General features: G+C 40.7%; 1 protein-coding gene across 1 annotated transcript in view; it reads right to left on the reverse strand.

Moving 5' to 3' along the window:
• The window catches only part of GUCY2C (guanylate cyclase 2C), a 45,289-nt gene extending 35,542 nt beyond the window's left edge, over positions 1 to 9,747 (reverse strand). Inside the window, exons 1-6 of the mRNA XM_062586941.1 lie at positions 9,537 to 9,747; positions 8,453 to 8,565; positions 7,369 to 7,436; positions 4,840 to 5,055; positions 2,163 to 2,284; positions 1,202 to 1,298 (exon numbers count right to left, since the gene is read on the reverse strand). Of these exons, the coding sequence (XP_062442925.1) occupies positions 1,202 to 1,298; positions 2,163 to 2,284; positions 4,840 to 5,055; positions 7,369 to 7,436; positions 8,453 to 8,565; positions 9,537 to 9,747 (827 nt within the window). The remainder of the gene's footprint in view (positions 1 to 1,201; positions 1,299 to 2,162; positions 2,285 to 4,839; positions 5,056 to 7,368; positions 7,437 to 8,452; positions 8,566 to 9,536) is intronic.
• Between the last annotated feature and the right edge of the window lie 16,783 nt (positions 9,748 to 26,530).

Here is a 26,530-nt window from a genome sequence, read left to right on the forward strand (position 1 = left end):
GCTGCCAGAGGATTCAGACTGAATAAAATTTAAATCCATTGCTTTGCCTGAGGAACTTCACTGCTGGAGAAGATGGGATTTTTGCCTACTGTCTTCTGCTATTGCTTCAGTTTGGATGTGTCCATATGTGTATAAGTCCAATATGTGTTCATATTTTGTTTGTGTTTTATGAAGAACATGAGATATTCAGCAAAATCAGAGGAGTATGTAGCAAATTTAAGTAGGGCAACATGTAAAATGGGCTAAGGCAGTTGGCTGTATCAAAAGATCACATATCACAGCAGAAGAGCCCCTAACCTCCCTTTCCTATTTTAAAGGGGAGAACTGAGGCAATTATACATGCAGCACCTGTAAGTAAGTCCCTGTTGTGTATTTAAAAATAAAGGAGAACTGTTGCCTTAGGAAAAGCAACTGGGAGTTTTTAATGCCTCGATAAAGTTGTGAAAATACTATGTGACTTGCCAGGATGATGGGAGCCAGTCTCAAAAGGCAGTTTGGACATCTAAGACAGTTTAGCTGTGTGGATGCAAGCTGTGTTGTGTCAGTAGGCTTGGGGCCAGAGATGAGCCCTTGGTCCTCCTATTTACTAATTTGCACAAAGCTTTTGAGGCTACCACTGATAAAGCCAATTTATATCAATCCTCATCTATAAATATTTTGTAATTATAAAGATAAAATTGAACAACGGAGTACTTAGTACTTAGGGTGAATACTAAGAAACACCTCTGAAAATTTAGATTTATGTAGTCATAAAGATGTTGGTCAGTGAAGGGAAGAGTTGTCTCATCCTCTAAGTCATTTAAAAATAGAAAAAACAAATCCTGCAAGATTATTTATGTAATTGTCTGGTTGGATAGATAGTATGAAAAAATACACAAACTCACGATCATTCTGACATCAGATTCTATGGTTCTCTAATGGGTTCCACAGTGAGGTCAGGACTATGCAGTATGAAGTTAATCGTACCAACTCTGGTCACTGCCTTAGAAAAATCTTATGTGAACTAATTTTGATGTTGTAGAGGATGTGCCACAATTTAAGCATGAAACAGCTTAAATGGCAAACTTGGGAAGGATAGCAATGAAAAACATTTTGTCAGGGAACATTTCTTCAACACAACAGTTCCAGTCATACTATTTCCATTATCTCTATTCTGCAGCAAGCTGCAGAGAAATGAGGAAAAGCAGAGGTGATACTTTACTTGAAGAGATCAATTAGGATGATAACTACGTCGTCATCCACTTTCTCCATCCCTAGGTCAGTGCTGACATCAGCTGGTGAACCACACATGATGATCACTAGAGATCGGGCAAAAATGGAGAGATACAGATAAGGAGAGGACATTTGCTTATTCTCAGTGCTTTAGTAGCAAGTAGTAGAACAGTCTTGGGCTAAGGCAACCTGTGCTGTGTTGAGACTCAGGCATAGAGCTACAGACAATCTGCAACAAGACTGGGCTATCTGAGGGGAAGCAACATGGTAAAAGGTCCCTCAATGCCTGCTCCACATTATGTTTGATTGCACCAAGGCATTACCATTTGAGGCTTCCTCAAATGAGCATTAGCAATTTTGAAGCAATATAGGCTACCTAATATGAAAGTTTCTAAGGTAAATGGCATTCAAGTAATAGATAGTTTCACTGTCTTATCACTGTCACACTCACTTTGCCTGTTGATGCCAGGTGTATAGTCTTACTATGAAGATGAAGAGCTACTCATCAGTGTCTCCAGTATAGATGGATCAGTTCCTGAAGAAGTGCCCCTTTACTGCACAGACATCGCCTGTATGTGTACCAGAGTTGCAAACACAGGAATGGTAGAGAACTAAGCATTCTTGTAATATTCAAGGCCCTGATCAGAGCTGTGATTTCTGGATTTCTTTCATAAAAGAGGGTTTGTAAGAAGACAATGTCATACCTCAATGGCATAATTAACCCCAAAAGGCCTCTGGAACCAGAGTAGTCCCCCATATTCTATAGGGAGGGAAAAAGGAATCTGAGAACTTTGTGCCAGCTTATGTTTGCACCAATATGAAACAGTGTGTGTGTGCTTTCCACCATTTCTGTGGAAAGACTGTCCCTAAAAGGTAACTAAGAGGTCAGACTGATTTTCAGGGAACAGCAACTTACCTGCAAGGGAGAATACTCCCTCAGCCCCCCTTACCATTGCTTTTCCGTTTTGGATCTTTCACAGTTTTTTTAAGCTGCTCTGGAGTCCTTAAAATTTCCTTGATCTTCAGGTTTTCAGAGAACTGTGTGACTCCAGCATCTAGCGCATTCATGTACCTGATACAAGGCAGGGAACACAGACACTGTCAGAAAATTGCTAACCCCTCGCATTCACATAGTTCCTTCTCTCCAAAATAAGCCAAAATGCTAGATAGACTGTTTAATGTTTGCAACATAGTAAGGAGCAGTTTTTCTACACCTATGAAAGAAAGTCAAAACAGAGCATGAAAGAATTAAAAGTATCCTGAATGTCACTCAAAGGTATTTATGCCTGGTAGTACAAAGAATAGGTTTAGAGAATACAATAACGTAATAAGACATTAACACTTGAGAAAATAAACTGGGATGTGGCAAAATTCTACTGGGAGATAGTGCTAGGATTCTCTGCCATAGTAAGACATGGGGGCTAATCCTAGAAGACACGTCAGAAGATTCAAAGCAGTAAATGGGAGCTACAGAAAGAACCAAGGTCACAAACACACACACACACCCTGACAATGAAAGACAAGAAGGAAGCAGGAATGTAGCAACAAAAAAATCTATACTGAGTCAGTTAAAAATTAAAGGAAAGAACTGAGGAAAGCAAAAAAAAAGCCGAGTGAGTAAAAGCTAGCTAATAAATCAAGCAAACCCAGCCAACTCCTAAATCCTATTCTTGCTTCACTGTGTTGTGTCTAAAAGATACTTATTCTGTCTGAAATAAAGTTAGTGCAAGGGGCAAAACATATTTTTCTATTTTCATACTCTTTAGCTTTCTGATCTAACAACACTGAGGTCCCAGCCCTGTAGAGTACTAAGCATCTTTTTCTCCCTATTATTCTCAGAAACAGAAAAAGTAATAATTAATTTACAGGAACATAGAAATAGTTGGGGCATACTTGATACTCAGCTATCAGTGAAGACATTCATGCACTTTTATAGATATATGGGGAAAACAGTTAGACCATTTAGTATACTTTGTGCTTTAGCAAAAGTTTATTTTTTAAAATTGGACAAATAAAAAATCTTCAAGCTGGCAGTTTCTATTAAAGCAGATTGCAATACACATTTTTCCAAATATATTAGGATGAAAAATGACAATAAAATGGGAAGAGATACAAAATTGATTTTAAAATATTTTATTAATTCAACAACCAAGAAAAGGAGCTTGAAAAACATGAAGTTATAAAGAAGACCCTGAACAGAGGTATTAATAAAGACAAGGTATGAAACATTTCACAAATAACAACTTATATAAATTAACTTACCCGAATGGAATGAAATTTGCAGAATTAAAGGGATATAGCTAAAATATGTGTAGTGCATTGGCAGTTATGTCTGGAAATACAGAGAAAGAGGGATTGCAGTAGCAGATTAGAGAAGTTCACTCATGTTTCAAAGCAAGAAAGAGAGGTAATTCTAGCAATTACATCATGTCACCAAGTTGCTGCCTGTAGTTAAAATAAAGAAGGAAACAACAGAAATTCCTAACTATTTACAAAATAGTGAAATGGAGATCAGTTTTTAAGCCTCGTAATTCTGCAAAGGTTGTAAATTACATATACAAAATATTCTCTAAGTAAGTCTTTATATCACTTTGAAGTCAATAGAGTTTTAGATTTCCCTTAAAATTCTGCAGGTTCCTCAGGTTATGAACTGGAAATATAAATAATAATTATTTCCAAGAATTCTTAGCTGCCGTTGGACTACCTTTATAAAAATAGTAAGAGAAGAGGTAATTGAACTAATCAATATTTCATGTCTTAACATTTGGGGGCGGGAGTCAAAAGAGCATAGAAATATTCACATGAACTGAAAACTAAAGAGTCAATAAACAAAGGGTAATAATAAATACCAGTATATTAATGTATATACTTGACTAAAATAGTATTTGATATTATATAAGGAGAAAACTCAGTATTCTCAAGAATCAAGCACAGGCTAATGTTTCATATCACAAAGTAAAACTGTCTCCTCTGCTCCGAACTTGTGAGAGCACGGCTTAAATTTTGCAATCATTTGGGGTCATTTTGTTCAAAGCGAGATACTGTTTCGCATTTGGAAATGTTTCCAAGTAACAATAATGTCCACTAAGAAACATTAAAAGAGCCTGATAAGACCCCCTCAACCTAAAAACAAATCTGTATCGAGTCTGATGAGGGGTCCCTCATATGTCATGCTATTCACATGAAGTATTCCAGCAGGGACAAGCTTTGTATTATGCTGTCTATAGGGATTTCCAAGGCTGTAGAATTCTTAAAAGTATTCTCAAAAGTGCATGAATGTCTGCACTGATAGCTGAGTTCATGCAAAATCAGATGTGTTCCAACTATTTTTATGTTCCTGTAAATTAATGGTTACCTCTTCTGTTTCTGAGAATAACAGGGGGGAAAAAAAGATGCTTAGTACTGTACAGAGCTGGGATCACAGTCTACTTTAAAGTAGACTGGGTGTAACATTAGGATATGCCATACACCTAAGGATGTGATTCATCTTTTCCTCCTCTCATTTCTTGATAGCAGTACGGCACTTCCAACACAGTGGGAACTGAAGAACAGCCTGTAAAAGTAATGCCCCAAGATGGAGACAGAGTTTATCAGAACAACAGGTGGGCCAGATGTGGAACACCTTACCAGAAGCAATCTTCTGAGTTTTCATTCCTCTTGTAAATATAGGCAGATTCCCAGGCTGTGGTTTTGAAAGGCAGCTGGGCGTTATTCCAAAAATAATAGAAGAAGTCATTCAGTTTCCTGGCTGGGGTCAGAATGCGGGTTAGGTTTTCTTTATAGTCACAGGACAGCCCAAAACTCCCTGCAGAGATCAGAGGCAGGCTCAGTATTGTGTCAACTCTGAGGGGAGAGACAAGAGGACAAGTCTGAATGGATTGCTGTTGCATCAAGGCAGCTACTGTGTGATTTCCATCTCTAGCACCCTCCAGCCCTTCTCCAGCCCGTCATGGTACCACGCGTTGTCTGAGTCAGAGGGTTACAACAGCAGTTTAAGTGTTCTAGGATGTATCCAGTTCTGCTCCCAGATTGCCATCATAGACTACGGGCTGTTTGCTGGTCTGTCAGGAGTTGGCTTGTAAGTGAAGTGCTTATTTTCAGCAATTCACCCAAAAGCTAGGAAATGATAGTGACTTTATGACATTTTCTAGGGGCCAGGCTAGAACAACAGATCACAAAAAGGAGTCATAGGAAATATTCTCAGGAAAACCCCCATCCAATGGAAATGATAAGCTACACTCTCTTAGTTTCTCAGGTAATCTTTTTGTCAACCTATACATATGGCAAAAGAACTTTTGGTGCCTGTAGTCACATTTGTAAACTGATAGGAGAATGTCTTTACAAATTTGAGCTATGTGTTCAGGGAATTTAAAGGAGCCTATCTTGGTAATGTTGGTAAGTAAGTTTTGTATGAGCAAGGGGGATCTTATCACCTCTCTAATTTGTGAGCACTGCCAGATGACTCTTTGTCTTCTAGTATAATTTGTAACATGAGATAGATTTGATCTCTTTATTTGGCAGTGCTGGAGGGGGAGGGTTTTGTTGCCATCAAAAAGCTTTACTCCTACAAGTCAAAGGAAAAGATTTTTAGTTTCACTATGTCATGTTTTAGAAGATGGACAACAGCAACAGTCAGAGAGAAAGTAAGACTTTCCTTACTTTCCTCTGCTGGAAGTGATTTGATGAAACAACAATATTTTTCTCCATAGAGAGAATAAGTTGGATGAGATGAAAGCATTTTTATACATGTTGCAGTGTTAAAAATGATTCCGTTTTTCAGATTAAAAATGTTTCAGTTCTTATACCGGATGAGTTCTTTTATGCCAGTAAATTTTGCCTACAAAAAAACACGTCCATCAGAGTTGTTGGCATTATTAAGACAGAAATTTGTTTTTCATGTAAAAGCCATTGTCATTATCAAAATAGAGAGTTTACATTTGGTGTAACAGAAATAAACCCAGGAGATGTAATGAATCAGGAAGACTATTTCACTAATGAAATGGACTTTTTTCTAGCTGGTTTAGTATGCTGTAAGGTCCTATTTTAATTTACAGATCTATTGCATCATAGGCAAATCCAGCTTGCTGCCTGACAGTGCTCGTCATTACTCTGCACAAACTTCTGCTACTCATATTTTTTACAGGATACTGGTTTAATTGCGTCAACTTTGGAGGAAAAGACTTGGGCATTATTCTGAATAGTTCCATATCCAGCAGTTTAGAAAACCAAACAAACATTTAGGAGACACAGCAAATAAAATGGGGTATATTGCATAATATTCTATCGTGGTCTTATACATAGGATGATTTTATTCTTTTTATTATTCTATAAATCAATCACATACCTTCACTGACAACATTATGGCTCTTCTGGTTATCCCACTCAAAAGGTACAGAGCTAGAAGCAGACAAAGCTTGAGGCAAAAACATCCCTATCTTTTCAGTATCTCTCAGTGAAGCGAAGACATTAGTAAAATTTTGAAAGGGGATAGTGATTTAATTGGGTAAAAATATGGATTTGTATTTCACAACTGAATATTTTTTAAACTGAATTATGCTAAGGCTGCAGGTTCGGTTCACACTTTATCTGATATCTGACAATGAACACAACATATAATATAATACAGAATTATATAGATTCATGTATAATATGCTGATAGATTCTCTTATTCTTCAGAAATGCTTTCTCAGGCAGAAGAGTTAAGATGAAACTGGGTGCTCATTATATGAATACTTTACTGTAGATAGTTGAAATTTTTGGCTTTTTGCTTGAAGCATGTGACTGAAGCCCCTTTCAGTGACTGATTATGCACTCAGAAGGACCTCAGTTGCTACAGTACTGCAGTATCAACATGCATCAAGCCAATATCTCTCTTTCCTGCTGTGTTTGTTGAAGAGTTAAGTGTTTTGACTCCTTATAAACATTTTCCTGCTAGTAGTGGGATTGCATTGATGGGTTCTGGAAGAAGATATCTTACTCTTCACCAAACAGTGGCTATGAACAGTGGTGTAACTGCTTTGACTGCATAGCCCAAGATGCTTGCTGAATCCCAAGCCCCTGTGTCTCTGCTGGCCTGTCGCACACAAAACAACTTTGTTCAAGAGTTCATATCTTTAACACCATAATATTGACAGGGAAAGGTGCTTTAATACTTACGAGACCATTTGGTAGGTGGCATAAGTGCAAGCAGGTCCTATGACGGCACAGCCAAGTGTGCCACTATTCTGCAAGAGATCAGAAAGGGTTAGCAGTAAGGACAGTGCAGAGGACTATCAGAAAGAATAGGGTGGGAGAACAAAGAAAATTACAGGATTTAAGAGGGAGTCATAGAACTTAGGCAGGAATGGAATACAAAGAGATCTACAAAAAGTTTAAAAGAACAAATCTGGAGCACAGAAGGGAAGAGTCAGAGAGAGCTATCTAAGAAAAGAGAGAGGACAGAACAGTGCCTGCCAGAGTGTGACTTTCATTGAAAAAATAGGAAAAAACTCTGTGGGAGCTAAATTCTTGGTCTGAAAAGTGGGGGTAGTAACAGAGGAGTATAGCCCATGTTAGGACTAAAATGCAGAGTATTCACATCTTTTCTCCATGTGATTTCTCTGATTTCTAGCATGGAGTGAGCATACATTTCATCTTTGCCCTCTGGACATAGTTCCATGAGTATTTTTCTGGTATCAATGCCAGTCTAATTGTCCCTCTGCCCCAAGCTGTACATTCGCATCCTCACACAGCTCTCCCCTTTATGCTGGCACAATATTTGTGTAATCTCATGGTGAGATCAGGGGATCTCAGACCAGGAACTGGTCCTGCTAGAAATCGACTCTTTTTGATTTTCTGCTTGGGCTGTTTGGGTGTTTATTTTTACCTAGATCACTTTGGCTGTGTGACCACACAAAGCACTGTGCAGATACAGAACAGGGAGTAAGCAACTGCAAGCAAGAGGCTGTTTTAGTTGTCACCGCCATCAAATGTCTAACGACAGCCTCTGAGGAACATTAGTAGGCCTCTCTCCAGTATCTGACTGTTTGTCTTCACAAAACCTAAAGGAACATCTGATCTTTGAAAACTCCATCTCCCTCTCAAATTTATTTGGAACTGAACAACAGTTTTAAAAGTTACCTGTGAAAGACAGAGAGATATATGAACACAGACACACGCATCTAGGTGCACACATGTACCACACACAAGGAAGAAGTATTTTCCACTTAGGAAATTAGCCTAAAAAAAGCCTAATACTCACATAAATTTCCTTGATGAGCTCCACACCTTCACAGGTGCTGGTATGACAGCCTTGTGAGACATACAGTGATGAGCTAAAGCTGTGGAAGGTGGCATTGACTTTCACATGTACTCCTGCAACAGAGAGGTAGAAGAAAACAGCATCATGAGATGTAGATAACTGCTAATATACTCTGTCCTTCTTTTTTTAACACAGGTAGTCTCACACTAAGATGTTTCCAATCCCCAAAAATTACTGGAAAGCCCACCTACCTAACTGCTACTATTTAGCATGAGATTGCAGAATTTGCTCCAGTGTTGACTTCCTCTACTGAGTATTAACTACTGGTCATTATCAGACACAGATTTTTTGAGCTCTATAGGAACTAGCTGAGACACCACTTTCCAATAAAATTGGAAAAAAACCCACTTCAATTAGCAGGCAAGATGCAAATGGAATCATTTCTCAAGAACTTTTTTGTCCCAAGACATTCTGGAGAGTGACAATAGATTGATGAAAGAAGTAAGATATTGAAATGAATAAAAATATCATCTACAGTGAGTTTGAATGAGGACACAAAAAAACATAAGGGCTGTGGACTCTTCACACTTCAAGTCATACTGTGATCAATGGGCATGGGTCAAGATGAAAATTCTTCTCCAAGAGTACAGGCTACCCCAGCCAGGAGAGGAGAAAGTCTCACTTTTCATAAGGTATACCCCATAGCCTAACAATTATGAAATAGGATGAATTAGTGCTAGGTTCTGCTGCAAGGATAGCTCAGTTACTGCACTGGATGGATCACTGGTCTTGTGTGATCCAGTTCAATAACTCCCGTGTTCCCAAATCCAACTGAACACCTCCAGAAAGGAATGCAGGAAGAGTCTGCCTAGCTACCATGAAAGCCAGAATAGTTCTGCCTATAGGACTTCTATTTTCACAGAGGGAGGGCCATTACCACCATAAGAGCTACACAGAGAGGATGGACAGCCAAGAAACCTGTCTGAGAAGAAGTTTGCAAAAGGTCAGATCAGTAGAGAACTGTGGCACTAAATCTGAAAAGAAACTGCAGTGAGAAAGGGAAAGTCAACACTCATTGCCCTACCTGCCATCTGGAATCGCTCTCGTAGCATTTCCAAGGCTTGCTCCACGGCTGATATCAAATCATTAGTAGTTGCTGGGAAATCCGTGTTATCCATGAGCATCACATTGATCACATAATTGTTGTTGCTACACTTGTCTGAACCAACTTGTTGCAGCAGTGGGAGCGAGAGAAACAAAGGCCAAACGGCCAGATGCAACATCCATTGCTTCATCATTGTTCAGTTTAGACCCATTGTGTGTGTTCGCTCTTTTCCCTTTCTCTCAGAGATGCTCAGGTATCTCTCAGAGGTCTCTCTCTCGGATACTCTACAGTTTTGTTTCTGAGTCGGACAAAACAGATTTCCACACTGTAGATTCAAAGACAGGCTATACGAGCCTCCTTTCAGGTGCTTCACTGTCCCCTTTTCTGTCTTCACCTCTGCCTGTCCCTCCAGTGTCCTAGGTGGCACTTCTGTTTGTTAACAACAGCAGAACTCAGCTAAGGCTAAAGGTTGCTGTGAATGTTTGCTCATGGAAAGGCTGAGGCTATAAAACTGAAGCATTACCTGAAACCTTGCCTGATAAGGACACTAACTTTTCATCACACTGATGGGCTGAGAGAAGGAAGGAGGAGGGGGCAAATGGACTGTAAAACAGGACACTTTAAAATGGAAATAAAATAAAAGGTTTGCTAAAGTCTAGAGGAAAACAGATGGTTGCTTCATGTTTGCATTGCCCTACAACATCATCTCTATCAGCTGTGCTCATAAAGCAAGGGTATATTTTCTTCTGTGGTAAATTATCAATTTCATTTGTTTAGCTTTCACCATCAAAGTACTTTTGATATTGGCAAGAATGCCTGATTTGCAGTCCTCACTGAAGCCTTTGCTTCTGTTTACAGAGTAGGCTCAGCACAATGCCTGTCCGCTAGTAGTCACCCAATATTGCACCTTAGAACGGCCCAGATCTGCCACAGAGACATTGCTACCAAGCAGCATTGCTCATTCCCATTTTGTCAAATGGCTCCTGAAATGGGAGACAACACGTTCATATTTTATGTGGTGTGGTCTCTTGCATCAGGTAGGGATTAGCAATGCTAGAGGGCTCATTTTGGACCTGCAGGACTAAAGCTAGAATGTAAATGGCATCACTAAAAGGCACATACTAAAGGACACCATGGTATTGTTCCTGAGTAGGGCTCTAAGGATTTCTTTGGTACATTTCCAGGAATGATCTCATCAATCTCATTTTTCTGAGAATGGTCTCATGGGAAGGTAGGTAGAATGAATGTGAGACAAAAAAAAAAAAAAAAAAAAAAAAAAAAAAAGAAAAAAAAAGGAAAGAAAGAGCCTTATTGATAAGGGGAGATGTGTGGGATAAAGTTGTGATTAGTGGTGCAAGGTCTAGTTGGAAGCCTGTAGCTAGCAGTGTACCCCAGAGGTCAATACGGGATCCAGTCTTGTTCGATTTATTCATCAATGACCTGGACGAAGGGACAGTGCCTCCTCAGCAAGTTTGCTGATGATACAAAGCTGGGAGAGATGGCTGATATACCAGAGGGCTGTGCTGCCATTCAGAGGGACCTGGACAGGCTGGAGGGACGGGCAGAGAGGAACCTCACGAAGTTCAACAAAGGGAAGTGCTATTCCTAGGGAGGAATAACCCCAGGCACCAGACAGGCTGGGGGCTGACCTGCTGAAAAGTAGCTCTACAGAGAAGGACCTGAGTGGGAGTCCTGGAGGACAAGGACCATAAGCCAGCATTGTGCCCTTGTGGCCAAGAAGGCCAGTGGTATCCTGGGGTGCATTAGGAAAAGTGTTGCCAGCAGGTCGAGGGAGGTGATTCTCCCCCTCTACTCAACCCTGGTGTGGCCACATCTGGAGTATGGTGTCCAGTTCTGGGTTCCCGAAACAAGAGAGACATGGAGCTGCTGGAGCAAGTCCAGCTAAGGGCTATGAAGATGATTAAGGGATGGGAGCATCTCTCATCTGAGGAAAGGCTGAGAGAGCTGGGACTGTTCAACCTGGAGAAGAGTGAGGGATGTGTGAATATCTAAAGGGTGTCAAGAGGATAGGGCCAGACTCTTTTCAGCGGTGTCCAGCAACAGGATGAGAACCAACAGGCACAAACTGAAACACAGGAAATTCCGTCTGAACATGAGGAAAAACTTCTGTACTGTGAGGGTAACAGAGCACTGCAACAGGTTGCCCAGAGAGGTTATACAGTCTCCATCCTTGGAGATACTCAAAAGCCATCTGGACAGGGTCCAGGGCAACATGCTGTAGGTGACCCTGCTTGAGCAGGGTGGGATTGGACTAGATGATCTCCAGAGGTCCCTTCCAACCTCAGCTCTTCTGTGATTCAAAAAGGCAAATTTTAAATAAAGTTCAGAGTATCACTGGTCAGAATTTGCAAGTGTCCTATAGAAACTTCTATTTTCATACTGAAACCTAGAATGAGGCTGTCAGATAATAAATCATTTCATTTTTATTACTATCCTGAGATAATTTTAAGACAAACAAAACAAGAACATTAATCACCAACAGTGTAAATAACAGTGCTCTTTGTACAAAATAGAAAAACTGAAATTCCACAGTGTCTTTCATTTGGAAAGCCTATCTTTAAGAGGTGATGCATACACTTCAAATGTATTTGCACAGTGTTATTACCTGACCCTATTTTTTAATACCAAATGACTATTTCTTGGATGCTTCCTATACCCCCTATACAGGGGAGACTATCAGCCAGCATTTAAGACAAAACCTTAAACACCTCAGCACATCTAATCCTAATTGTAATTAGAAATACAGTAACTCTAAATTAACAATCTGGCATATAAAATCTGGACTAGTACAGATGGCTAGAGTGACAGACTGAGAATGGAACACAGCTTTTCATGTCGAGATTATCTGATCATTTCTTGCCCATTTTATAGGTATTTAGAAACAAAGTGCTTGAAATTTTTCCTATATAAGTTGGTAAGAGTTTTGTCATTAACTTCAGCTGAGCAAGACCTGCATTTTTATAGTTTTCTTAGCCTGAGAGAAAGAGTTAGCAAGCATGGATAATGCAAACAGAATTGTGATTTTACATTACTGACCACATACGGACTATGTAATGGCACTGAAGTCCCTCTGTTTTTATATTTATACATGTAGCTATTTACTTTTTATAGTAGCTTAAAAATATCCTTTAAAAACAAAAGGCAAAACCAACTACAGCCTTAGCCCAGCATTTCTTCCTCCCTCTCCTTTCCCACCTGCCTCCAGGGTGCCAAAGGGATTCCCCAGTCAGAACAAGTCATAAATGAGTTTTTGACCTCTCAGTTTTGTAATTGCCCAGTGTGTGAGATCTCTCTGCGTCAAGTTTCATGATTGGAGCATACTTTGAGCATCAGGTAATGTGAAGTGGGAGGGACTGCTGCAGAAGATTGCCACTGAGGTGAAGTGAGTGCTCCTAGACAGGCAGTGGGTGACCACTACACTTTCTCCTCCACCTCAGGGTTTTATGCATCAGACATCAGACACAGCTGCTTGGCGGACAGCTGGTTCACAGAGTCAGGGAAAAAAAAAAAAAAAAAAAAAAAAAAGTGGGGTTGCGCTGTGAGTTATTGAGACTATAGAAAATTCTGAAGGGGGAGAAAAAGAGAGCGGACAAGTGAATCTTATATGTAAGGCACAACATTTGTTGGTTGTGCCATGAACAAAAGCAAAAACTTCTGTATATTTGTGTTTGCTGGATTTCCCTGAAGGAACACACCATCTGTTCAGTTCTCATATAAGGAAAGAGGAGGGAGACTAAGGGAGACTGAGACCCTGCCTATGCCTGAGGGACCTTCAGTGCCAGGAAATAAAACAAGTGAGATATGCATGAGAGTCTATAGTGCACCAACTGCTGAATGAAGCTAAGCCCCTAAGGTCCCCAACTAAGTTGATATAAGAGGAAATTCTTTCCTAATGTCCTCTAGCAACCTGTATGTTCAAGAGCTTACCAGTGAGACAAACAAGCCAGATGCCTGAAAGATCTTCCATATCTTTTCATGGCACCAACTATTTCAATAACTTTTCCCTATCCATGAGCCAGCTCTCATACTTCAAAGGGGGGAGTGACACAGCTTAGAAATCTCAAAGTCCTATTATGCAGCAGAGGGGGAATGATGCCTGCAGGTGACTGAAGCTAGAGCACAAGCTTTAGTTAGAATTATTGTCTTGCAGCAGAACTACAAGTGAAGGGAGCATACTGAAGGCAATGCAGTCTCACAATGAAGGGACGGGATGTCATGGGGAAGCAGATCAAGAGACTGAAAAAACATGAAGGTTCTGCTAAAGATATCTTCTTCTTATACCCCAGGGATAGGCTACAAATTTCTCCCAAAAGCTTCTCCAAAGCACATCGTCTAGAACTACTTATTCTCTCTTAGAAGATTTCATGTTTAATTTTCTAAGGAACTTCTAAGGAATAACATGCTAAAAAAAGCCTGTGTCTCACTTTTCTGTTAGATTTCTCTAACTTTACCTTCTACACCTTGGTTACTGTTATGCCCTTGTCAGAAAGGTCAAAAAGATCCCAGTGTTAAACTTTCACTACGTGCAAAACGTTTAATTTGGTTCTTCAAAGTTCATACGTACATCTTTGTAATCCTAGCATTACCAACAGCTGATGGAGGTCTTCCGTTAACTAATACAGATACGAATCATTGAGTACAAAGCCTGAAGTTTATGACATATTCTGCCTTCAGAACTGTCAGAAGCACAGGACAGATACATTCAGATAGGGAGGTCCTGTATTTACTTATCTGAAGAGAAAATGTAATCCCTTGCCAACAACCGTAATACCTGAGCATATAAGGAGTAGTTACAAAACATCTTAACAGGTCTGTGTGGGTGTTTCTTCTAATCTGTGTTAGATTAGAAATATTGATCCAAATTAACTCACTGAAAAAAAGGTAACACTGGTTTTAGTGAAAAGTGATTTTTGGCCCCTGACTGTAGGGAACTGTTTGTTTGTTCTGCCTTCTCTTTCACTGGATAATGAACAACCAGATTTTATAGGGTTTAGTTGAAACAGATAATCAACACTGACTTCCTGATCTAAAACTACTCTGAGTGATTTTCTCAGTCTTCTGGAACATTCAAAGACATGTAAACAGAAACCAGAACAACAGAAACATCACTATGGTGTTCCTTTAGCTCCCTCTGCCTATGTAAGATTACTCTCCACAGAAAATCTCCCAGTATGTATTTTTACTGGTCCAAGTGACAGAGCTTTCCTCACTTCAAAGACTTTTTTTCTTTTTTCTGTATTGAATACAAGAGTACCAAAAAATAGGAATAACAGGCCAGTCTGGTATCACAGGATCCTTTCACATAGCCACTTCACACTGTAAAAGTGTAATTGTATTCACAATGAGGCACCATATTATCTCCAATACCTTTGGATTCATTTTTAGGATCTTTTCACTGGCATCTAGCCTAATTTCATTTTTACTTCATTACAAACCATTACTCCACATGGCCTACTAATAAAAAATTATCTCCTTCCTTAGATGGTGGAGAGAAGGGAAAATAGAGAGAAGCTATGGAATGAGAATTTCAAATAGCCCAGAAGAGCCAAAGAGCTATATGAAAATATCAGTCAAACTACTAAGGAGGATGGCACCAATACTCCTAGCAAGTCAGAAAACAGATTGTCTTCCATTTTACTTGCTACCAAAGAAAACCAATGTAGCATTTTTCTAGCAAATATTTTGTCAAGAATCTTGCATTGTGATTCAATTATCTTCTTTTGCAGAATAAAATATTTTGACAGTGTCCTTTAAAATGGAACTTTCTTCTATGTACTTGCTACTATTATTTATTTTCTCAGTGTCACTTAATTGAGATTGTTATGATCAACTTCTGAGTCTCACAATTTTATTTTTACCTTCTCCAGAGTGGGGAACTTGGATAGTGGGCAAGAATCTGAGGTTTTACTAAAATAAGAGGGCGGCTACAAGTCTCTAGAGTTGTAAAGTTGGAAAATGAGAAGCAAGGTCATAAAAAATTCTGAAAAAATATTATACAAATAAAAGAAACAACAGAAGCATTTTTATATTTAATCTTCATTTATTTTAAAGCATATTTTCCTTGTTTTCAGTGGCCATACTTATGTTTTTGAATAACTTAAGCTGTCTATATTAAAAAATATGGATTTTTTAATATAAAATTTGCATATGATATTGTACCTTATAATAGTAACTTATAATTAGCCAATCGTGTAAAATACAGAAATACCTCAAGCAATACTTTTTTCAAGCTCTACCCATTATTACTGAGATTAATTTCAAATTATTTTGATTGTTTGGAGCCTTGAAACCTTTTCTCCCCTCTTTAAAAAGATTTTAAAAATTATACTGAAGAGAAGAAAATAGTAATGTTTCTGTTGCATTTGTTTGTTTTCATTTTTGTTAAAGATTGTAATAAAAAAATGTGATTACAGACAGCAAAGGAAATGTTACAATACTGTAATGTCTGTGTTTTTAAGGATAGTATGTCACAGGTCTGCACTGCCCAGTACAAATACGCCTTCTCTAACTTTAAACATTATAGAAAAGAGCTAGGACATTAAAGACATATTTTCTGTCTTTTAAATGATTTTTGATAATAATATTTCTACTATCTAGATTTAGAAGAAGGTAATGTAAATGGTGACAAATATAGCTAAACAGAAACTGTGTTTGCTTTTCAGAACTTGTTCTTTTCTCATTGTAATAAGCCACATGAGAACACGGAGAAAAACTTTTAAAAATATTATCTTTTGGGATTGAGACCATCTATTGATAAATAACTAGCCTGTAAAACAGCACACAAATGTATGGATTGTGTGTTGCGCCAAAAAGGTGTAAGTACAGATCCTGATAAAGCAGAAGCAATCATTATATTGCTGTTCCTGTGAGTTATAGAGAGTTTAGGTCTGTCCTTGGAATTCATAGCTGCTGGCACAGATTAGTGTAGAATTACACTACAGCTGCAAAGAACTGACTCTTCTCATCAGAAGTTACCGATCCAATAAAAGGAAATCTACACACATGGATAAGAAAAGTTGCAATTGGACTTGCATCATATCACCAGCAGCTAGGGTGGTGGCCCCATTTACCCAGAAGCCTATGTTGCAACATACCAGAAGATGAAATTAAACATGTGATATATCATAAATATCTAGCCCAATTAAGAAAGCCTTCTTCCTCTTAACCCTTTCCCAGTGCAGGCACACTTTTAAGTCAACATTATTCACTCATCTAAATTGTACTCACTAGAATAGTAAGAGGTCTTCCCTCTTAACTTCTAATTTTGTATTCTTTCTCTAAAAGACCGACCATGTGAGGATTAGGCCAAACTGAATCACTGTTCACAGTATGAACATGTATGAAACACACATAAAGCACGACATTCTTTAGGAAGAGACAAACAAGGAGCTCTGCCAGCTCAATCTGAGGCTCGCTCTTGTCAGATACAGGCAGTACAAATGAATTTCCTACTACCCATAGAAAAATTAATAGGTGCTCCTTGTGAAATGACTTACGATCGTGAATCTGAACTGGTGATAAAAAGAAACCATTTCCCAAAGCTTGTCTTTGGGAACATCTTTGGTGAATAATCAAAAACTGTTCTTCCTGAAATAATATGCCATGTTTCTGTATTTTGCCAATAGAGACAAGACTGTCCCTGACATGTCAAAGGCCACGAGGACTTCAGTTCATTCTAAGCACTTGTTTATTTCACAACTCCAACTCCAACAAGATTAGGCCAGAGTGAACTACCAGTCTGTGTTTCAAAAAAGTTCAGTGGAGAGAGTAGATCTGGCAGCACTCTGTACCACCATAAGCATGGAGTGTCCTCCAGGATTCTCAATATTAGAACAGGCTATGAGAGGCTATGCTGGTGACTAAAGAGCTTTCAAGAGACATCATCACTGGCCAAGTATCAGTTCCACTTGAATCATCCTCTCCCTCTACATACGATAACTTTTTCAAGCCAGTAGTAATAGTGCTTTATGGCTCACTTGCTTTCACCAGAAAGTTACCAGTACATGATATTCACAGACTCCTGGACTAAACAGTGAAAGGCCACCTAGGGAAAATGTAGAAGTGATGAATGTGTGGTTTCCAGCATAAGATTCTCTCATGTGTAGTAAGATTATAACCTGAGGTTTCCACATACTATAATTCTGCTTGGTAGATACAAACAGCACAATCAGTTTATGGGGGAGACGGGACATTTTTACTGAAACTCTCTGTTTGGATGCTCCCTTCTGCCTAGTCTCAGTTTGAGTCCAGACACCTGGACAACTGATTCAGGATTTGCTACTGTTGGAATGGTAACTTTGGTGAACAACAGAAAGGAGCAAGTTAGTAAGGTAGATGGTTTTTCCTTGTGAAGTTCAGGTCTCTCTGAATGGCAGCACAGCCCTCAGGTGTGTCAGCCACTCCTCCCAGCTTGGTATCATCAGCAAACTTGCTGAGGAGGCACTCTGTCCCCTCATCCAGGTCATTGATGAAGAAGTTGAACAGGATGGGACCCAATACTGAGCCCTGGGGAACTCCACCAGCCACAGGCCTCCAACTAGACTCCACGCCACTGATGACAACACTCTAAGCTCTGCCTTTCAGCCAGTTCTCAATCCACCTCACAGCCCACTTCTGTTACCCACACTTCCAGAGCTTATCTAGGAGGATGTTATGGGAGATAGTGTCGAAAGCCTTGCTGAAGTCAGCATTCACTGCTCTTCCCTCATCTACCCAGCCAGTCATTCCACCAGGGAAGGCTATCAGATTGGTTAAGCAGGATTTCCCCTTGGTGAAGCCATGCTGGCTACTCCTGATCACCTTGTTTTCCTCCATACATCTGGAGATGACATCCAGGATGAGCTGTTCCACCACCTTTCCAGGGATGGAGGTGAGGCTGACTGGCCTGAAGTTTCCTGGGTCCTCCTTCTTGCTCTTTTTGAAGACTGGAGTGACACTAGCTTTCTTCCAGTCTTCAGGCACCTCTCCAGTTCTCCATGACTTTTCAAAGATGAGGGAGAGCAGCCTGGCAGCAACATCCGCCAGCTCCCTCAGTACCCATGGGTGCATACCATCTGGGCCCACGGATTTGTGGATGTCAGGCTATCCTCTAATCCTATCCTGCTCAACCAAAGGAAAGTCTTCCCTTCTCCGAACTTTCTCCCTCATGTCCAGGCTGCAGAATTCATGAGGGCTGCCCTTAGCAGTGAAGACTGAAGCAAAGGAGGCATTCAGTAATTCTGCCTTCTCTGTATCCCTTGTCACCAGGGCCCCCACCCCATTCAGTAGAGGGCCCACATTTTCCCTAGTCCTCCTCTTGATACTGATGTATTTGAAGAAGCCCTTCCTGTTGTCCTTGGCATCCCTTGCCAAACTCAATTTCAGCTGGGCCTTAGCCTTCCTCGCTGCATCTCTACATACTCTGACTGCATTCCTATAATTCTCCCAAGTAGCCTGTCCCCTCTCCCACATTCTGTGTACTTTCTTCTTCTGTCTGAATTTGGCCAAGAGCTCCTTGCTCACCCAAGCAGGCCTCCTGCCCCTTTTGCTGGACTTCTTACTCATACGGATGCACTGCTCTTGAGCTTGGAGGAAGTGATGTTTGAATATTAGACAGCTCTTCTGGACCCCCCTTCCCTCTAGGGCCTTAACCCATGAGATTCCTCCAAATAGGTCTCTGAAGAGCTCAAAGTCTGCTCTCCTGAAGTACAGGGTTGCAATCCTGCTTGTTGCCTTATTTCTTTCGTGCAGGATCCTGAACTCCACCATCTCATGGTCACTGCAGCCAAGGCTGCCCCCAACCTTCACATCTCTAACCAGTCCCTCTCTGTTGGTAAGGACAAGATCCAGCAGGACACCCTTCCTCGTAGGCTCCTCCACCATTTGTGACAAGAAGTTATCACCAGTGCATTGCAGGAGCCTTCTGGACTGTTTGTGCCTTGCTGTGTAGTCCTTCCAGCAGATGTCAGGGTGGTTGAAGTCTCCCATGAGAATCAGGGCCTGTGATCATGAGGCTACTTCCAGCTGTCTATAGAAGGCCTCATCAGCTTTCTCTTCCTGGTCAGATGGCCTGTAGTAGACACCCACAACAGCATCCCCCATGCTAGCCTGCCCTTTGATCTTTACCCATAAGCTCTCGACTGCCTCCTCCTCCTCCCCCACTATGCAGAGCTCAATACATTCCAGTTGCTCTCTCACATAAAGAGCAACTCCACCACCTGGCCCTCCTGGCCTGTCTTTCCTAAAAGCACATAGCCATCCATGGCAGCATTCCAGTCATGTGAGCTATCCCACCATGTCTCTGTAACTGCAATGAGATCACGGCCCTGCGACCGCACACAGATCTCCAGTTCCTCCTGTTTGTTCTCCATGCTGCGTGCATTGGTGTACAGGCATTTCAAAGAGGTAGTCATGCCTGCAGGTTTCTCAGGAAGGGTATATGGGTGTCCCGCATAGCCATGTCCCAAACGCACACCCCTAGCTGCATGCACCTGTTGGAGGCGCCCTAACCCGAGCTGTGTTTTGTTGTCTACCCTGTCTCTATGGCACCTTCCCACACCTAGTTTAAAGCCCTCTTTACTAGACTGGCCAACATGTTTGCAAAGGCAAACATGCCCCACTTGGTGAGGTGAATCCCATCTCTTCCCACCAGTTGTTGATCTTCAAACCACGTTCCATGGGCATAGAGTCCAAAACCCTGTTGCCAACACCAGTGGCACAGCCAGTTGCTGATTTGGAAAATCTTCCTATTCCTCCTCCCATGCCTCCCCCTAATCGGCAGGACCGATGAGAAGACCACCTGGGTTCCCAGACCCTTGACCACCATGCCCAAGGCCTTGAAGTCTTCTTTGATTGTTTCTAGTTTGTTCTCTGTATCATCAGCACCCTCATGAAAGAGCAGCAGAGGGTAGTAGTCTGATGAGTAGACAAGCCTTGGTAGCCTTTCAGACACATCTCGTATCCTCGCCCCCAGCAGGCAGCAAACCTCTCTAGAGGAGGGGTCAGGTCGGCAGATAGGCACCTCTGTCCCCCTCAGCATGGAATCGCCCAGGACAACCACTCGTCGCCTCTTCCGAGTGGTCATGCAAGGCACAGGGTCTGACAGCCCAGTTGCTTCCCTTGAGGTCAGGTCTGGGTTCTCCTCATCCTGGAGTGCACTAAACCTGTTCTTCAACTGTAACTCCAAGTCTACAGGAGGATTAGGGGCCTTTCTTCTTTTTGTTTGAGAAGCAGCTAGCTTCCAGCCTTCTTCGACAGTGCTGTGCTGTACTATTTCACTCTTCACAGAGTCCTCCAGCAGCTCCCCTGCTGCGGGGGATTGGGACTCTGGGAGCAGTACGGTCTGAGAACGCCCTGTCTATCTCCCACTCACTTTCTCATACATTTCACAGTCTACTGACTTCATCCCGCAACTCTGACTTGACAACACAAATCGTCAACAGCAGCACACCTCTTGCAGGAGGGCGGACCATCAGTTCAGGCCTTCTGAAGAGGCTCCAAGCACTCCTTGCAGCCTGAGACCTGTAGGGCCACATCTGCTGCAAGAGGCTCTGTCTGGGTTGACACTTCCGACACAGCTGATGTAGCAATTCCCATAGCTACTGGCAAATACGCTTTGCGGCGAGTTATAACTGTGTTTGCGAGAGTGGGCACTACTAATGCTGGAAAAAGAAAGATGTCCTCTTACACCTAACTGCATTCCTCCTGCACAAACTGCTGCATCTGTTCACAAACTGCTGCATCAGGGAGCTGCACTTCAGGCCTGGCTCTTAAACAGACCTCTCCCTACTACAGACTCACAGAGTACTTGATCCACCCTAAACAAGGCCTACCTGTGTCAAAAGCCCCAACTCCCTCTATTCAAGGGCAAGGAGACTGCTCATTAGCAGTAGGTACACCCAGATAGAGTGGGTGATAAGTGCTGGGGCTTTTTCCAGGAGAGATTAAGGCTTCCTGCACAGACATAAATATCAGTGAAAACTAAAGAAACGAGTTCTATTAACAAAAAAAAAAAAAAAAGAAAAAAAAAAGAAAAAAAAAGAAAAAAAAGGAAAGAAGAAAAAAAAAAAAGAATTTGAGCTTCACTGCATGGGGTCTTTTAATTCCCATGACTGCTGCTCTTTATTATCTTGGGCAATAGAGACCTGATAACAGCATTAAATGTACACCTCACCTTTACTTCCCTGTGGGCTAGTCTTTGCTGTCAACTTACATATTTCACCTTTTCTCATCATAGGCCTAATCTTATCTATTTAGGACATAGGAAGACTCAGATACTGCTGATACTATATGAAAGAAGCAAACCTTCTTCTTCAAGCTCCTTGCTTTTACAGGGATTGTCTCTCATTTACTCATCCCAGGGGACTGCCCTTCTGGCTTTGGTAGAGGAACACTTCATTACTCTTGCTTTTGCAAATCATTTATCTTGTGATGCTGCCAGATGCTCTTTCAAAGATACAAGAGACAGAACACGATGAAGGATCATTACTGAAAAAAAGTGATCTTAACCAGAAAGTACTGCAACTATAGCACATGATCATTGCTGATGCAAAGATCACTTTTCTATCCTCTTGCTTTGGCTATGTCATGATTTTTTTCCACATCTTGCTTTTCCCTTTGCTCCCTTTTTTTATTTCTCTGTTCCCCTCTTTTCTCCCCTTTTCTTAGTCATCCCTTTCTATGCTCTAATTTTTCATGTAAATACTCATTATGCTTCCTCATGCTTATCTTACCGTTTAGTCCCAGGTGGATGACTTCCCTTTTGCTGCTATCAGTATAAGTCAATTCCCTCTCTCGCCCAGCAGTTCTGTGTGGGAATAAACATGATCATTAATCATTTTACAGCTCACAGCCTCCAAGATAATGCCACTGTCTGTCTGTTCCAAACAGACTGGTGGTAGTAGGAACTACTAAATTAAGAAGTGTCATCTTGGCACTTCATATAAAGAACAAGATTAAAACAAGATTAAAACATCTCTACATACTTTGGTTTGCATCTGAATAGTAATTGCATCAAACTTACTAAAAATATTTAAATGAATTTGATGCTAGTGAGACTATAGGACTGAATGACTTCAGCCCTCTTACACAATTAACTTAAGCACTAGACTTGAGTGAAAACACTTCTACTGCTCTGAATGGGGTTTAGACTATGCAGAAAGCCCTTACCAATTGCTATAATACAGAATTCTAGCCATTTGCCCCCTACTTAAGTCTCTCATGCATGACATACCTACAAAAGTCAAGAGAAAACTTTTTTTTATGATCTATTAAATCTATGATTCATCTGTTGAGATGTGCAGTTAATAATTTGTGTTTTTTCTGATGGCCAAGTCTGTGTTTTTGACTGACAGCTAGCTCTAAGTACACTGAGAAACCACCAGCTATTGGGCTATCACCTTACTGTATCAGCGGCAAAGTTTGTACTTTGTTTGTACAAAGTTTGTAGATGAGGCTGCACATGAAATGACAACCAAACCGATCCTTTAATACTGCTGTAGACCTCACATATAAGTGACTGATCTGACAGGCAGAGTTACAGATTTGCCTGCTGAGAACATGCCAGCATAACTTCACTTCAATCATGCTGAAGTTGCTGAGAAATAACTTCACTATTAAATGTAATCAGTTGAGTGACTTAGTGACTCAGTTGAGAGCTTTCTTCCATTTAAATCCATATTCTAATTGTATTTAGTATGTTTCCTTAGTATTCCTAGTATCCTTAAAACAGCAGGATCTTGGGAAAAAATCTATACAAAAAGGATGGAAGAATGCAATGTAGTAAAAGTGTATTTTCAGGTACTTTTCTTAAAAAATCCTGTTTCAAAAATCATATTGTCTGTTTTCTTGCTTGCATTTCCATCCAAAATACAACAACTCCACCAGTGAAACCAGCTGCTCCTATTTCTCCTCTCTTATCCAATTTACTACAACATTTGTATGCTGAAAGAAACTCAGACCAAAATCTTCATTTTTCTTGGCTTACTGTAAAAAGCCAAAGTATTCCATGGCAGTACTGAAAATTATACTTCAGGAATTACTACAAGGTATTTACAACTATTATTATTTTCTTTCAGTTTGAAATAAAGTACTTCTGAAGCATTGTTTAAGATCTGAAAGGAAAAGGGCATCTTACAATATCCCTGTCATTCAAGATATTCTTGATTTCACAGGGCTTGATAAGGACACTCTTACACCTGATAAGCTTTCTGGCCTGCAGAACATTTTTTTCTCTTAGATAATAGAAAATCCTAAACAACTGATAAGAAGGTAGGTATCTGTATTATATGAATTAGTTTACATATGCAATCTTGACGGTGTAAAAAGAAAAAAAGACTTAAAATCAAGTATCTGAAAAGGCAATAAATTCAGAATTATTTATGGAAAATGATTTTTTTTCCTGACAGAAGGAATGCATTACTTAATAGAGAGATAAGAGCTATTAAAGGAAGCAAAATCACTGGCACACATTCTGAATTTTGAGTAATTCAAAATTAATTTCTTGAAGAGAAATCCTCTACTGGAGGATGGATAATATGCCTTTCTTCCTTATGGCCTGTAGTATGAAAGCATATTCATAAGCAAGGGCTATCATCATAGTTCTGGGTTGCAGGGCAGCCTCTCAGGGCTAGTTGTTCCAGGATCCAGTTTGCCTGAAGTGACTAGGAGAATGTTTATGTGAAATCCACTCTCCAGAAAGAAAACACACAGTTCTTTATTGCTGAACTACATTACAACTGACTGCAGTATGACAGGTATATATTTATTCTTATAGAAATCTCTCTAAGCAAAAGCTTACTTTCTTTTGGATAGAGTGCAAAATATTTTTCTTCTCAGGGAAAGCACAATTCTAGAAACAATGTTACCTGACAAGTCCAGCTCATGGGTAGGTATTTTTTGGTTCGTTGAGTTGTCAGCAGTAGAATATATATTGCTCCTTTTCACTGGAATTGCTAATGGTGCAATTCAGGCAATACAAAAATGTAAGTTCTAGAAATTCCACCACACGGTGTTCCTCTGTAACTAAATGAGATGTATCTTATTTGCAGCAAACTGCAATGTCAGAGATGCTACAGGAAACAAGGTCACAGCTTGTGATCATTCTCCAGAGTTTGACAGAGAGATCAGCTATTGTACATAGTTAAAATGTACACAACCTGTATACCTAATAATTTATATTATGCTTTCCATGTTCCACAATTATAGAAATATAGATGGAAAGGTTATATTAATAGAATCACAGAATGGTTGAGGTTGGAAGATAATCTACCTCAAGCAGGGTCACGTAGAGCACATTGCACAGGATCATGTCCAGCTGAATTTTCAGTATCTCCAGAGGAGGAGACCCCACAACCTCTCCTGGCAACCTGTTCCAATGCTCTGTCACCCTCACTTCCTCTGTTCCAGTTTCCACCTGTTGCTTCTTGTCCCGTCACTGGGCACCAGTGAAAAGAGTCTGGCCCTATCCTCTTGATGCACTTCCTTCAGATATTTGTATAGATCCTCTCTGTCTTCTCTAAACAGGACCAGCTCTCTCAGCCTTTCCTCAGATGAGAGATGCTCCCATCCCTTAATCATCTTTGTAGCCCTTAGTTGGACTTGCTCCAGTAGTTCCATGTCTCTCTTGTTTCAGGAGCCCAGAACTGGACACAGTACTCCAGATGTGGCTGCACCAGGGCTGAGTAGAGGAACAGGATCACCTCCCTCGACTTGCTAGCAACATTCTTCCTAATGCACCCCAGGATACACTGGCCTTTCTGGCCACAAGGGCACACTATTGTGTGCTCATGGTTAACTGGTTGTTCTCCAGGACTCCCATATCCTTCTCCACAGAGCTGCTTTCTGGAGGTCAACTCCCAACCTGAAGTGGTGAATGAATTCCTAGGAATATGTTTATTCCAGTAAATGTAATAATGTAGTAATATTTATGTAATATTACTGTAATAATATTAAATGTAATAATGTTTATTCCAGTAAAGTACAAACATCTGTGCATTATCATTGTCTGTCAGCTATGTAGTATCCTAACAAGTGAACATTAACAGCACAAATCCAGCAAATCTGTGATTCTTTACTGGAGCACAAACAGAATCCTGATGGTTCAGGCCAAAGCTCTGTCTGCTCCAGCCTCCTATTTCCTGCGTAAGGTCCCAACATGGGACTTCCTGGTCAAAGTTCTCCTGACTCTGCTGAAACTGGCTAGGTGGGGGGATTCTGGCAATGATGGAGCCTATTTCCGTTCTTTCATCCATTCCTATCTACAAGTACCGTGGAGCAGCAGACACTAGCTTCTTGTACACCTACAGGGAATGGTGGGTATTAGGTGATTAAAGGCTCATCTCCATAAACAGAAAGGAGCAACAGAGGAACAATGACAGGGAGAGAAACCCAAATAACCCAAGCACCCTGACCTGGCTCCTCCTAGGGCTGTCACAGGACAGCAATGAGCCCACTCTCCTGGTGTGAAACCCACTAAGATGAGGCAATGGGAGATGCTCTCTGGATCACCTTCCAGACTGAGGTGGTTACTGACTACAGGGATATAGGACTGATTATGGGATGTGGGGGAAGAACATTTTGGTACTATACAAGACTTATTATGGGATGTCTAGGGGAAGGACCAAAGACTGAAAAAAGGGAGGCATAAGGATGACTGGGGGAGAAATCAGTGTAGGAAAATATAGGGATGAGAAATAAAAGGGTTGATCACATTTAAACTGGTTGCTTGCCAGTACATTTGTCTAGCCATGCCCTGCACTTGATGACCACAATCTGTCCTAATTAAATTCAATTTCTAACTATCTTCCAAGATGAGAGAACTCTTCTCCATGTGGATGTGTTTATCAAGATGTAAGTACCAGCAACTGGCATTAGGTCATAGGGGCCTGTGTATCTGGGGTGTCAGCAACTGGAGAGACTGGAATCCGTGCATCTTGTATAGGTGTGTATGTCCATGGATAATCACTAGCAAACAT

Source organism: Rhea pennata, chromosome 1 (assembly GCF_028389875.1).
Source record: "Rhea pennata isolate bPtePen1 chromosome 1, bPtePen1.pri, whole genome shotgun sequence".
In the NCBI taxonomy this organism is placed as follows: Eukaryota; Metazoa; Chordata; class Aves; order Rheiformes; family Rheidae; genus Rhea; species Rhea pennata.